This window comes from Pinus tabuliformis, chromosome 6, assembly GCF_031772625.1.
Source record: "Pinus tabuliformis cultivar Carrire ecotype Pingquan chromosome 6, CPIR1, whole genome shotgun sequence".
Classification (NCBI taxonomy): Eukaryota; Viridiplantae; Streptophyta; class Pinopsida; order Pinales; family Pinaceae; genus Pinus; species Pinus tabuliformis.
Genome location: NC_142292.1, coordinates 1,837,298,039 through 1,837,312,720, shown reverse-complemented (window position 1 = coordinate 1,837,312,720; position 14,682 = coordinate 1,837,298,039). Strand labels below are relative to the sequence as shown.

Here is a 14,682-nt window from a genome sequence, read left to right as displayed (position 1 = left end):
CTTCAAACCACCATTTCAACAGTTTCTGGTTATCCTTAAACCATCATCAAGGTGCACTCAACATTTCATAGAAGACATCAACTTCTAGCTAGATTAGGAATTGTTTTATGAACTACTTTAAGCCAAGTTCCAAAGTTGTTGGTTAGCTTTAAACCACCACCAATAGAAGACTTCATCTTCTACCCTTTTGGTTTATGGCCTTCCTTAAACCACTACCAATAGAAGACTTTAACTTTTGCTACCCCATTTGGTCTTTGGTCTTCTTTAAACCACCATATTTAGAGAGCACATCTAGCAATTGGCTACTACCCACCTATGTATTTTAGCTCTCTTCTTGGACCCATATAACAACCATGAGGAGTCCAAGAGACCTCTTGTAAGATGAAACCAAAGGTCGTAAAATTCTACTTATATGTGTATAATTTGAATAATATGTATTACACACTTTATCTAATTTGCTCTCCATTTTTCACGTGTTCCAACGACAACGATTATTGGTTGCTATTTGTGAATATATGTTGATTCATCATTACTATTCAAGGAAAACCATTATACTTAACTAAACCACTAGTAATCTGTAAGGGGCATACTTCCATTTCTACCAAAAATATCTAGATCTTAGATTGTTAACTTATTTCCTTACGTTTGAAAAGGACACACTCTTAATCAACTAAACACAATTTTAAAATTGATTCTAAAATCAAATACAAAATATCATAAAAAATTACAATAAAATCACATCAACCTAGAATTAATTATTTATGAAATCTCATGATTAAAAGAAAACCCATTTAAAAATAGTGTAGTACAACTTGACAAAATCAGAATCAACAATAGAATCTCAAACACTTTTGTGATTTTTTGTTATTTAAAATATATTTTTTGAATGCATAAATAAATTCAACACATGAAAAAAACACTTAATAATACAAAATACATTAAACTCAAATTTTTAAAAACCTTTACCAAATTTTAATTAAAATTAACCAGAAATACACTTTCCATCCGAGTTTAAAATTTATCTTTGAGAATCTCAACAAACTACCCTGCAACTTCAATCCCCATCTAAAAGATACAACATGCCAACTCCTTCCTCAACATGCTATTGGGTTTATTAAACACCGTGAAATGCCACGTGGACTCTAAACCTTATGGAAAACTAGGCCCCAAACTACCGGACCATCTTCCTGACACAATGGAACCAATTTAAACCCTACACCCACCTCCCATAAAACCCTAAACACATCGATCAGTCTCAAACGTACTTAAATATGAATCCCTTGGGGTTTTTGGAGCCTGTCAATATCTCAGCAGAACAGAATGGGTGCGGCGAAGAGGAAAACACGCACAGGGCGCCTAGATATGGGCAACGCAGAAGCAGCGGAAGAAATGGATGACCTTGACACGGAAGGACCGGTGGCCATTATGTGGGACATAGAAAACTGCCCAATACCGGCGGGAGTACCTCCAATGGATGTCTCAGGAAACGTTAGAAACTCACTGATGGTTCATGGCGGAATGAAGGGAGCCATCACTACCTTCTCGGCCTACGGAGACTACAGCCGTTTGTCCAAGGATATCAGACAGGGCTGCCAGAAGACCGGGATCAATCTCATCGATGTCCCCAGTGGGAATAAAGATGCGGCCGATAAGGCCATACTGATCGACATGTTTTTGTTTGCTCTGGACAATAGGCCTCCTGCCCTGATTCTTTTGATTTCTGGCGATGTGGACTTTGCTCCCGCTTTGCATAAGTTGCGACAACGGGGTTATACTATCGCTGTTGCGCTGCCTAGGGGAAAAGTGCATTCTGCGCTCTCAAACGCCGGAAAATTCGTGTGGGATTGGCATAATATGGCCAGCAATAAGGGCCTTGGGACGATTTCGAGATTCAATCTGGGTATCATGGCGGAAAATTTCCTCAAGAGCTCCCTGAATGCAGGAGAATGTCAAGGTCAGCAGCCAGAACCAATGAATGGAGGAGAATGTCAAGGTCATCAGCCAGAACCAAAGAATGCCAATGGTATCTATTTGCTCATTTTGTTTACTCTCTGTATCCAGTAACCTCTGTTTGATATGTTGTCATTCTTGTACAAACTCATCAAAACCTGTATCTTATACCCCCTAAACTCTTATCTATGAAGCTTTGAAGCTTAAGTTTGCAAATCTCGAACTTCAAACGTTTTTATTTGAAACTACTTTCTTTTAAACTCCATTGAAAAAACATTTAAAAGGGTTCCACAAGCAAGGGCAAGTAGGAAAAAACTAGCACTTGGAACAAACATCGACTAGCTCAGCGTGGATGACCTCTCTGTACCAAATGACATCACCACGGACCAGACAACGTCCCTCTATAAATCACCGGTATCATACAAGGGAGCAGCATGAGCTGAATTCGAGATATGCATCCTCGAGTTTCATGAACTTGAAATCCATATCAGAGAGATGGGTCTGTGCTACAGTCTATACCGTATACACCAAACCCGCATTCTCTGTTTTTAGATTCATTGCACTGTTACACGAAGTGTGGATCGAGCGCCCCCATTTGAGCTGTAGAACAGTTCGTTGGTCTTTGTTTGATTACTTTTTTTGATTGATTACTCACCCCCAAACTGTAGAGCAATTCGCCTCTCGATGCGATTATTAAGTGTTATTATTTGTTGAAGTGCTTGAAGGCAGTGCTCAGAGAAATGAGAAAGACAAACGAGTATGGTTGGTGATACAAAAATTCTCAGTTTTTTCACACTAGTATCATTATGGGGTTCTTAAGGTTTATTTTTTTTATTTTTTATTATTGGTTATGCATGGCAAGTCATAAAAAGTACATATTCTATCTCTCTTTCAAGTTTCAATATTGTTAAAATTGGCAACTAGGGCAAAATTCCACCTTAGGACAAACTCATATGATGGAGATGATTATTGCATTGGATTCCTCTTTTCGAGAGGTCCAATTTTGATATAAAGATCATCTCATTCTGACAAAGCAAAAATGGAATTTTGAATTTATTCTCTCTCATGCACAAATTGTCAAGGTCGACTTCAGTCAAATGTAGGCTCAAGAAGCCCAATAGATGTGTCTCCACACCTCAACGCATTGTATAAATAGGAGTGACCTCTCTCCTCATTTGGACATCACTCATCACATCATTTCATCTCCCTCTCTTCTCTTGTTTGGTTCGTACAACTTGGGGGCAATCTCTCTCTTCTTTGCACGTGTGGCAGGAGGTTGAATTTTTCTAGGACAGAATAGGCGAAATTTTAGAGAATCAGACTAGTGTTGACTAGGGTTGATTTGACCAAGTTTGACTTCGATCTTGAAGGCAAAATTTTGATTTCTCTAGGCTGAGTTGTTGAGCACAAATTCAAGGTGTTTTGGGTAGGCTGACTTCAACTTTGACTTGATATTTGACTTTAGAAATTACAACAATGTTTCACTCTCCTTGGACTTGGTTTGATTGAATTGTTTTGGGTTGACTTTGATTCTCTTTGAAGGTTGAATTAGTATGTTGTTGATCGAGCTGCTTGGAGGACATTTTGATGTTGATTTGACCAACATTGACTTTTTGGTTAGGGCTGTAGTTGACTGCTGATTTTGACAAGACTATTTTGACTATGTATTGGGCAAGTAAATTTGATCTATGTACTCTTTCTCTGTGCTGAACTATTGAATAATAATAAAAAGATTTGATCAAAGGGCTTTCCCCACATTGGGGTTTTTCCCTAACATCCGCCAAATCTTGTGTCTTCTTGTATTGGCTTGTCTTTTGCACATGTTTTTTATGTTCTATCTGAATTTACTCTCAACGTGTTTAAGTTAATATGATTGCTACTATTGAAAATTGTCATTGGGTTGATAAGGAACATTGAATTAAATTATGCTATTGTACTAAAGCATAGAACATACCATTGTTATCTAAAATTAACATGGTATCAGAGCTCAGGTGAAGAAAAAGCCCAAGCAAGAGTGAGGAAAAACAATCACTAAGGGAAGTTGTTGGACAAGAACTCGGAACTAGTCCCAATGATGACTACATCCTACTTCAAATCCAAGGACAAGCTTAAGGACAAATTAGACTATCATGCATGGAAGATGTATCTAGATTTGACTTTGAAAGAAAATGATGCCATGGACTATGTCAAAGGAAGAGTAGTGGAGCCTCTTTCAAATGCCATCTGCAACTGCACAAACAAAGTACAAGAAAGGCGAGGTTAAAGTTAAGAAAATTATTGTTGATTCTATTCACAAGCCGTTGGTTGCCTATATTTTTGATTTCGAAACATCTAAGGAGATGTATGACAAGCTGGTTGGGATGTTCAAAGTAAATAATGCAAATCAAGTCCTCTTTCTTAAGAACAAGTTGAAAGACATCAAGATGGATAGAGGATAATCCATTCAATCCTACTTCATGAGGATTACCGAAATCAAGAATGATCTCCTATCTATTGGAGAAGTCACTGGTGATAGGGAGTTCATTCTTATTGCTCCATTTGTAGTATCCGTGTTACTGGATCCTTGCCATCAAACTTCTTCATATTGATCTTTAGAATGTGGTTGGGCTTCAACCCAAATTTAGAGTCTCTAAAATCATGATTAACATTCTTTTTGTTCTCATCATGAGTTTCATGGAACACCTTGTCACCATTAGGAAACATTTCTTATAACAACTTCCTTCAAACCTTCCATGTCTTCTTTTAAACCATTCATGTCGCCTTTTATTTTTGCTTTTAAACAATCCATATCCCCTTTTAGTTCATCTTTGGTTGCTCTTTGTGAGAGCAAAATTTTTTGCACTTGGTCTCGTAATTTGATATATTATGTTGCAATTTTTCCTCTTCATGCGTCATAATACATCTTTCTGAGGGCTTAATGGGTGTAGAATCCTTTTGTTTGAGAGACATTTCAGAACCAAATATTGATATCTATGCTTCATTATACCCTTGGAATCACTTCAAACTGTTTTTTCAAACAAAAGCTATGTAATTAAAAAAAAAGACACATTTTTCTTGCTTTTAGGAGCTTGATTGTGAAACAATTATATCTTTGTAATTTTGACTCTCTAAGGTTTTAAGTTTCATCTCGTGGTAGCTCTCTGAGTCTTCTTTCCAAAGCCACAAGTCAAATCGAGATTGGATTCCTTAGGATAAAGTTATGCCCAATCTCCCACGATGACCTTGTTATGCACTGGATCAGTAAAGCAAACTTGTATGTAATTCCACGTGTTATGTTTCAACCTGCAACCCTAAAAATGATATACAAGAAACTATAATATGTGCAATTTCAATAACTTTTTATGGAATTCAAATCTAATGCTTTTTGAGAAATTTATGATGATTTCCCCTAGGTCACCTATTTGAGACTAAATTTTGGAGCATGCAAAAACCCTAAATTCTTCTGACCATATCTCATAAAATATAGCGAGCCGAGATATGAACTTTTTACACGAAGTTCATTAAGATTTCGGCTCTACGTGGTTGAAATTCCACCTTTTGAAGCATTGTAGAAAAAAAAGTTATAGTGAAAATTCCAAGATGATGACCTGTTTGAAGCAACAAAACCTTAGAATCCAAAACTTTGATACCAAATGTTATGCATCCAGATTACAAAACAGAAGAAATGATAGATCAACAAATTGAAAATTAGCCTCTTAAAGAGGGAAACCTCCTTTACATCACATAAATGAACAATTCTTGGATGATACAAATGAAAAGACTTCCTTGGTATGTATTCTAAGGGGTCACAATATAATAAGAGCCTACATAACAATAATAATGTAAGGGCACAACAATAACAATAGTGAGCTTATATGGGGCACACCAATAACAATATGGGGGCTACATGGGCACAACATTAGCAATAAAGAGGCTACACTAACAATAACAATAAGGAGGTTACACTAGTATTGTAGGGACCTAACATACCACAATTAATAAGAGGGTCTATGGTTATACCCAAGGAGTAATTGGAGATGGAATTGAGAATAACTAGAGCTTCATTGGTCACTGAATTTGACAATCTCGTTGATTTTCTAAAATAAATAAATTAAGTGGTGGTTAGTTACTTTTGTTAATGATAATGAACACCACCCAATATTAATTAAACCGGTGTTGCGGGGGAGTGCCTCCCCCTCAATCCCGCTCCCAATCCGCGCTCCGGGCGGGAGCGACTTGGGAGCGTGCTCTCGTAAAAAAATTTCCGCTCCTTGCCAATTGTTGGAGCGAATTAGGGAGCGATCGCTCCCATCGCTCTGGGAGCGTTTTTTATAGCCCAAGAGCGCTCGGGGAGTGATTGCTCCTGACCGCTCCCGGGCTATAAAAAACGCTCCCGGTCGATGAAAAAAATTGCACGGATGAAAAAAAAATTCCTGCCGGAAAATAAAGGTCGCCGATTTTGGGGGAAAAAGGGAGGGAAGGGAGGAAAGGGAGGGATGGAGGGAATATAAATAAACCCTCCCTCCAATCAATTTCATTATTTTAAAAGAGAGCGAGAGTGAGAGCAAGAGGAGAGTAAGAGAGGGTGAGGGGCAAGAGAGAGTGAGGGGCAAGAGAGAGCGAGAGCGAGAGCAAGAGGAGAGTAAGAGAGGGTGAGGGGCAAGAGAGAGCGAGAGTGAGAGCAAGGGAGGGCGAGGGGCAAGAGAGAGCAAGTGAGAGCAGCAAGGAGAGAGCAAATGCCAAGGAGCAAGTGCCAAGGAGCAAGGAGCAAGAGAAAGCAAGGAGGGGAGATTGGAGGCCAAAGAAGTAGGCTCTATTCTAGCAATTTTTTTTTAATGTTCATTACTAAATAAATAAATAATTTTTTTTCTCCCATTCCCATTCCCATTCCATTTTTTTGCAGATTCAAACATAATGGTTATATTTCTTGGCATTTTCTTCTTCTTGGTTCCTTTTTGGTTATTATGGCCTTGGAGAGTAGAAAAATGAGGGTTGAAAATGAAGAAGGGGATGAAGAAGGGGGTCATAGAGGATTTGATGAAAACCCCGTTGAGGAGGAGCTGGAGGAGAGTGAACATGAGAACTCCATTGTGGAAATATGTTAATAGGCCTGAAGCAGGGAAAGGGGGTGGAACAACTAAATTTCATTGCCCCTATTGCAACAATAATTACACAGGTTCATACACTCGTGCCAGAAATCACCTCTGCAGGAAAAGGCCATGCGATGGAGATAAACAAATAGGAATCAAAACTTGTTCAGGTGTATCAGTAGCAGATAGAGCTAAATACATAAGGGAAGACAAGGAAGCCCAATACAAATCTAAAAAATCAAAGGGTTTTTTTGAACCAAGCTCACAATCATATGCACAGAGAACTCCTTCAGCGTCCTCCCAAGGCAGTGGATATGGAGGCACAGGGTCACTAGGTTTAAGGCTTAGAAGCATATCAAATTTCCTTGATGAAGGGTGTAGGAATGATGTGGATTCAAAAATTTACAAGTTTCTCTATGCGTGTGGGATACCATTCAATGTTTTTCGCTCACCTTATTGGCACGAAATGGTTTCTGCCATAAATGATGCCCCCTAAAGGATATAAGAGCCCTGGGTATGACAAGGCAAGAACCGTTGGACTTGATCATGAAAAAGAAAAAATATCACATTCTTTGAATAGAATGACAATTTCTTGGACTGACCATGGGGTGTCCATTGTATCTGATGGATGGACAAATGTAAAATGCAAGCCATTAATAAATGTTCTTGCTGTGTCTGTTAGTGGTGCCATCTTTCTTTTAGCATATGATTACTCAGACAAGTTCAAGACTGACATCAACATTGCAGAACAATTACTTGAAACAATTGAGTGTATTGGGTCGTACAATGCCATCCAAGTCATCACTGATAATGCTCCTAATTATAAGGTAGCGAGAGCAATTATTGAGGATAAATACGCTAACATATTTTGGTCTGGGTGTTTGGTTCACACAATGAACCTTTTGATGCATGATATTGTTAAGAACAAAAATGAACAATACAAATGGATTGGTGATTTGTACAAGAGAGGCAAACAAATGATAAAATTTATTACAAAGCAATACCCATGGCCTTTTCTGCACGCTCAAGATTGGAGTTGTTGAAGATTGCGATGACTAGATTTGGTAGCTATTACCTCACCTACAGGCGCCTTTTGAAGGTAAGAGAGTCATTGGCTAGCATGGTATCAAGTCCACACTGGTAGGTATTAAAGGAAAGGGCTACAAATGCAGCTGACAGGCAAGGTTTTGAACAAGTGAAGGAGGCCGCTCTTGATGGTATGTTTTGGGCACATGTGAGGCAAGTATTGGATTTCACCAAGCCCGTTTGTCACATGATTTGGTTTGCAGATACAAATAAACCAGTGATTGGTGAGGTGTATGAGCAGATGGATACCATGTTGGGGCAAATAAAAGATATTGTTCATAACAATGATCCCAACTTGTCTAAACTGATTCACAATTGTGTGTGTATACGGTGGGATAAACTTAATGTTCCACTACATTGCTTGGCGTATATCCTTACACCAAAATACTACTCTACATCTTGGTTGGGCCAACCTGCACCAGGGGGTGGGGTTAGGGTCAAACCCCATATAGATGAAGAGGTATCTACAGGATATTTGCAAGCATTAGAAAAGTTGATACCTGACACGGAGGAATGTGCTAGTGTGCGTCTTGAATTAGACAGATACTTCAGTTGCACTGGTTTGTTTGGTACCTTTCATGCAATGGAAGATACAGACAGATTTGATGCTCTCACATGGTGGGAATCATATGGCGGCCAGGGATTTTTGCCAAAATTGGCAAAAAAGTTCTCTCACAGGTTGTAAATACTTCTTCTGTAGAGAGGTGTTGGAGCACCAACAACTTCATACATAATGTGAAAAGAAACAGACTCAATGAAAATCGGGCAAAAGGATTGGTTTATGTGCACTACATGATCCGGATTTAAGCAGGAACGCAATAGATTACAAAGATAACCATAAATATAGAGATGCAACGGAAATAATACTTCATTTCATTAATGGAGAATACTGAAATATGCTTACAAATAGAAATAACCCAGCTAGGGCGATGGTAGCTTATCTCTGAGAAGAGATGTGTCGGCTACATCCCTCTGAACTGTTTCGAACTGTGTTTACAATGAGGCTCGAAGGCCTATTTATTATTAAGAAACAATGGAAAACCCTTCACATTCCAAAACCTAACCCTAGAAGATGAAACGCCAAATTGTGGGCCCCGTTTTGGGGTGAGTTGGACAGCCAACTTCCCGGGGTCGCGAATTGGTCGTATTATCTCCGTTTGACGCGCATGATAGCCCGTTGGAAAGATCTCTCCGAGGACTACGACAGAAAATGCGATTTTTATCAAAAAAATTGCTGGCGGTGGATTTCCCAAAAAACGTCGCTTAGGGCCTCAAAACGGCTCCGGAAGTTTAGGACCCGAAAAACTGCTAAAAATAGTAAATTGTGCTATAATTAAGGAAACTGAAAAACTGAAAGAAACAGTTGTGGGGGTCCAAATGGGATAGGTGGGTGGCCACCAACATCCACCTGGATCATTCCTCCCCCCTTAGGAAGCAATGGTCCCCATTGCGTTGAGTTCCTCCCTGAGATGAGGAAGCTTCTGCTGAGCTGGGTCTCTGGTGAGTTGTTCTGCAATCTCTGATGTGTCTAGAAATGGTGGGGAGCATGGTCGGTGACGATCCATATTGAACAGTCGGTGCAAGCGAAGGAATGGAGGAATGCTGTGCTTCAAAGCATTGTTGCCCGTAGCCTTGTTACTGGTGTAAGAACCATGTCGGAGTGGTCTGAGTTTCTGATGGGTTCTGGTATGGCGTTCTTTCTGTAGATGTAACCTAAATTTGTTGCCCACCTGAAACTTGTGTGGTACCCCTGTGGGTGAGGAGAAGTTGTTCCTGTGTTCTGTCATGACCGTATCCCTTTGCTGCTGCTGCTGTGTGGAGGAACCCTTTGCGGGGGTCATGGATGTAGCAACGATCTTCCCCTTACTTTGGGAGCGAACCAGACAGAAAATGAATTTCCTAGTCTGGGGGATGAGCTTGCTTCCTTTCTTGGCAGTGATCAAAGAGGTGGCGATAGGTGGCGCTACCTCCGGTATCCTGTATAATGAATTATCCAAAGAAATAATGATAGCGCGAGGCCTTGACTCATACACAGCATGTCGCCTCCACAAGTATGGCTGGCCTAATAGTACATCGCAAACATCTAGAGGTGTAACATCACACAATACCTCGTCTGTGAAGGGCTTGATGCTGTAGGGAAGGCGACACTGTTGGCGAATTTTGAGATCTCGTCCTTCGTGAAGCCAACCGATACTGTACGGCTGTGGGTGTGGTGTAGTTGGTAGGCCCAACCACTTTACGACCTCTGCTGAAATGAGGTTCTTTTGGCTGCCACTGTCGACAATGAATTGCAGCGGCGAACCCTTCACCCACATCTGTGAGTGGAAAAGACGTTCCCACTCCTTTGGATCTTCGGGCTCATTTTTCTGGATCTTGGCAGTAGCAACAGTGGCGCTGGGATCCGCATCAATGATCTGCTTCCCTTTGTCATTCCCCTTGTCAGGTTTTGACTCAGAGTCAGAACATGCATCTGATTCAGAAGCCTTCAACTCGACCACTAGCGACTCCTTGGTCCGACACTCACTTGTGTTATGAGTGGGACTCTTGTGGAATTCACACCACTTTCCTGTGTCCTTCCTCGGCTTTGTGGTGGTGTTCTTTTCTTGCGGTTTCGACGAGTTGTCTTGGGTCACCCCGCCTTGGCTTTGTCCTTTGGGCTTCGGATTTGCAGATCCAAAGTCTCGCTTCTTCTGTTTGAACTTTTGCTCGATTTTAACATTGTATCGGTATGCTGTGCCGAGTGAGGAGATGTTCAAGAACTCCATCTCTTACTGGATGTATCTGTGTAGGCAGCCGCGGTATTTGAGTACCAGATGCAGCTCAGAATCTTTGATACCCAACTGTGTGCGAAGGGTATGGAAAATATTTGTGAACTCTGTCACATCTTGGTCTCGTCCCTGCCGCAGTGTGGTCCATTTGATGTATTTGTCCTCATAGCTTCCGACAGGGTAGTACTTCTCCTTGATGGCATCCCGGAAGTCATTCCAAGTGGGTGCGGTTGAAAACAGTGAGCCTGTACTTCCATCCTTCTGCTCGCAGTATGTTTCCCACCAGTCCTTAACGTGGGGGGCTGCTTTGAGAAGAGCGAAAACAATCTTTTCCCGACTTGAAAATTCATGAACAGAAAAATACCCATCTAGTAGATTTAACCATTTATCTACGGCATCTGTGTCTATTTGACCCTCGAATATGGGGATTTCAAAATTAACTTGTACCTTAAACGGTGTGGCGTTTCCAGAGTAGCTGTTGGAAGCCGATGCGTCGCCTCTGGGTAGCCGTTGAAGGATCTGCGCAAAGCTATCCATCATCGCGTTCCTTTGCCGCTCGAGGGCTTCTTCGAGCAAGATTTTGATAGGATCACCTGCCCCCTCGTTTTTCTTCTCATCCGCCATGGGAGGTTGTCGAGATTTGCGAGGCTGGTCTTGCAAAGGTTCGATCAATTCAATCCCTAACTCCTTATATCCCGACCTCGTCGGGGACATGCAAAGAAAAACAGAGAAAAAGCAGACCGCTCTGATACCACTGATCCGGATTTAAGCAGGAACGCAATAGATTACAAAGATAACCATAAATACAGAGATGCAGCGGAAATAATACTTCATTTCATTAATGGAGAATACTGAAATATGCTTATAAATAGAAATAACCCAGCTAGGGCGATGGTAGCTTATCTCTGAGAAGAGATGTGTCGGCTACATGCCTCTGAATTGTTTCGAACTGTGTTTACAATGAGGCTCGAAGGCCTATTTATTATTGAGAAACAATGGAAAACCCTTCACATTCCAAAACCTAACCCTAGAAGATGAAACGCCAAATTGTGGGCCCCGTTTTGGGGTGAGTTGGATAGCCAACTTCCCGGGGTCGCGAATTGGTCGTATTATCTCCGTTTGACGCGCATGATAGCCCGTTGGAAAGATCTCTCCGAGGACTACGACGGAAAAGGCGATTTTTATCAGAAAAATCGCTGGCGGTGGATTTCCCAAAAAACGTCGTTTAGGGCCTCAAAACGGCTCCGGAAGTTTAGGACCCGAAAAACTGCTAAAAATAGTAAATTGTGCTATAATTAAGGAAACTGAAAAATTGAAAGAGACAGTTGTGGGGGTCCAAATGGGATAGGTGGGTGGCCACCAACATCCCACCTGGATCACTACAACTTGAGGTTGTTGAGTCATTACTGTGATCGGGCTCATGAGGATCCAACATATAAAATTTGGGACAACCACCCAGAGGATGATAATTTGGAGGATGGCACTATACATCTTGGAGATCTGGAAGCAGAACTTATGAGAGGAAGATGAAGCAACAACCATGCCACCTCCACCCTCCAGTAGCAGTGCTCGAGTTCCGAGTCTTGTTCCTTTGCTGTCGCTGCCTCCATCTACACCCTCACGTGGAGGGGACGTGCCTTCTGGTTTTGGTCGTCGGTCTTTGTGGGAGGAGACTCCTAGAAGACCACCACAACCTGCTCATACATCAGACACTTCTCGTGGCAAGGGCCACATGAAGTAGTAGATAATAGATTTACAGTTTACTTGTCTTTTCTAGTTTCTATTAGTTTTCATCACTGTTGAGTCTTGACTCTTTCATATCATAATGATATTTTTTGTAAACAATATATGACTCTGACAATCTAAGTTTGAAGTTTGAAGTTGGCAATTATAACTCATTGGTAATGATTCTGAATTATGAATATGATGCTTCGTGAAAGTTGTTTCATTTCATTTCATAATTCATTTTATAACATTTCATTTCATGTTAGATATTATTTCTAGTAATGGTTAAACTTAGCTTACAAGTACAACTTTGGTGATCAATGATCATAAATGTTATATATTGAATTTTCAATTTTGAAAGCTTGAAGTTGAAACTTTAAGATTGATGAATCATGATTCACGAGACTCAATATGTTGTATGTTACTAACTTGTGGACGTGGTTGATGAAGATTATAACTTCTAGATGATTGATGTTATATAGTTCAATGATCAATCTATGCTTTTTTATGTTTTTTATATCTAATTCATCATTCTACATGTTTTTGTTGACATATATGTATCAAAATATAAAAAATATAAAATATATATATATATATAAAAACTGCTTCGGGATTTGCTCCCAAACCGGGAACTTTTGAAAATGTTGCTCCCACACCCATTTTTGCTCTCGCTCCCCGCTTTCGCTCCTGCTCCCTGCTTTCGCTCCTGCTCCCAAAGTAACACTGAACTAAACAATTGTGCTTTGAGCTTAAAGAAATAGAAGAATACATATTTTCTTTCACTCTGGGTTAAGCAAGACATCACAATTCTGTCAATGAAGGAGTACATTGAAGAGTGGCTCAAAAGATTGTTAACATGGACCGTTAATCTAGAATAATCACCAATAAGTGGTTATATAGAAAGGTTCGAAGCCCCATATATATGTGAAGACCTTGATGCCAAAATACATGAGAGAGAGAGAGAGAGAGAGAGATCCTACTAATAGGAAGAAATGCCTACAAGAGTATGAAGTGAGGTATTCTCCTATGGAGAAAAGAAGCATTTCCCTTGGTCAAAGTTGTCTCTTACTTTAGGAGTTATATTCCAACCTCACATGTGACTACTTATATTCCATATCCTCTTATCAAGATGATGTTGTCTCAATAACTTAGAGAGGGGAGATGGGTCAACTAGTTGGCAAAATTACATGAGTATGACATAGAGATAAAGAACCAAAAACTACGAAGGGACAAGGATTATGTAAGTTGATTGGTGGGATTGAAGTGCTCAACATTGATTTATCAAATAAAACAACCCTTGTTACATAAGACGAAATGTTAGCAAGACCTTAATGGTATATAGACACCATATTTCATTTGAATTCAAGACAATTTCCAAATGGGATGATAGCTAAGGAAAGGTGATCACTGAAGATGAAATTAGATGCTTACATATTGATTTCTTGAATGTTGTTTCGAAGAAATTTTGATGGCATGTTATTGAGATGTTTGAGCTACTCCAAATCTATTAAGGTCTTCAGGGAGATGCATAAAGGCATTTGTAGTGGAAATTTTGCTCCAATGGCGAGATCTCATAGGATCATTTGAGCAGGTTTCTATTGTCCAACATTATTTTGAGATGTACATGCTTTTATACAGAAGTGCTTACCATGCATAAAAAAATTGATAGAGATAAGAGGATTGATATGCCCCTAAAGACAATCACAGTTGAGAGTCCTTTCACATAGTGGGGTTTGAATGTTATTGGCCCTATAAATCCTAAATCCAATATGAGCCATTCTTACATGGTAATAACCAGTGATCGTTTTACAAAATGGCCTAACCTGATAACACTAAAGCAAGCTAATATTGACCATCTTATTCAATTTTTACAGGATAATATTTTATCAATGTAATATGCTCCCTACTATCCATAGCCCCTACTAAGGGTAGAAGGAGGCAATTATTATGTTGACTCGACCTTTAATGCATAGTTATGGAAATGGGGTCTAAACTTTTTGACCTTCCTCAACTTCCTCAAAACCTAAAACGGATGACACTATCAGGTCCATCTTGTTGAGACCTTTTTCAACGATATTACATTT

General features: G+C 40.0%; 1 protein-coding gene across 1 annotated transcript in view; it reads left to right on the top strand.

Moving 5' to 3' along the window:
• Nucleotides 1-1,235: 1,235 nt before the first annotated feature.
• The window catches only part of LOC149266343 (uncharacterized), a 32,775-nt gene continuing 19,328 nt past the window's right edge, over nt 1,236-14,682 (top strand). The window contains exon 1 of the mRNA XM_089430338.1: nt 1,236-2,023. Within this exon, the coding sequence (XP_089286464.1) occupies nt 1,321-2,023 (703 nt within the window). The 5' untranslated portion in view covers nt 1,236-1,320. The remainder of the gene's footprint in view (nt 2,024-14,682) is intronic.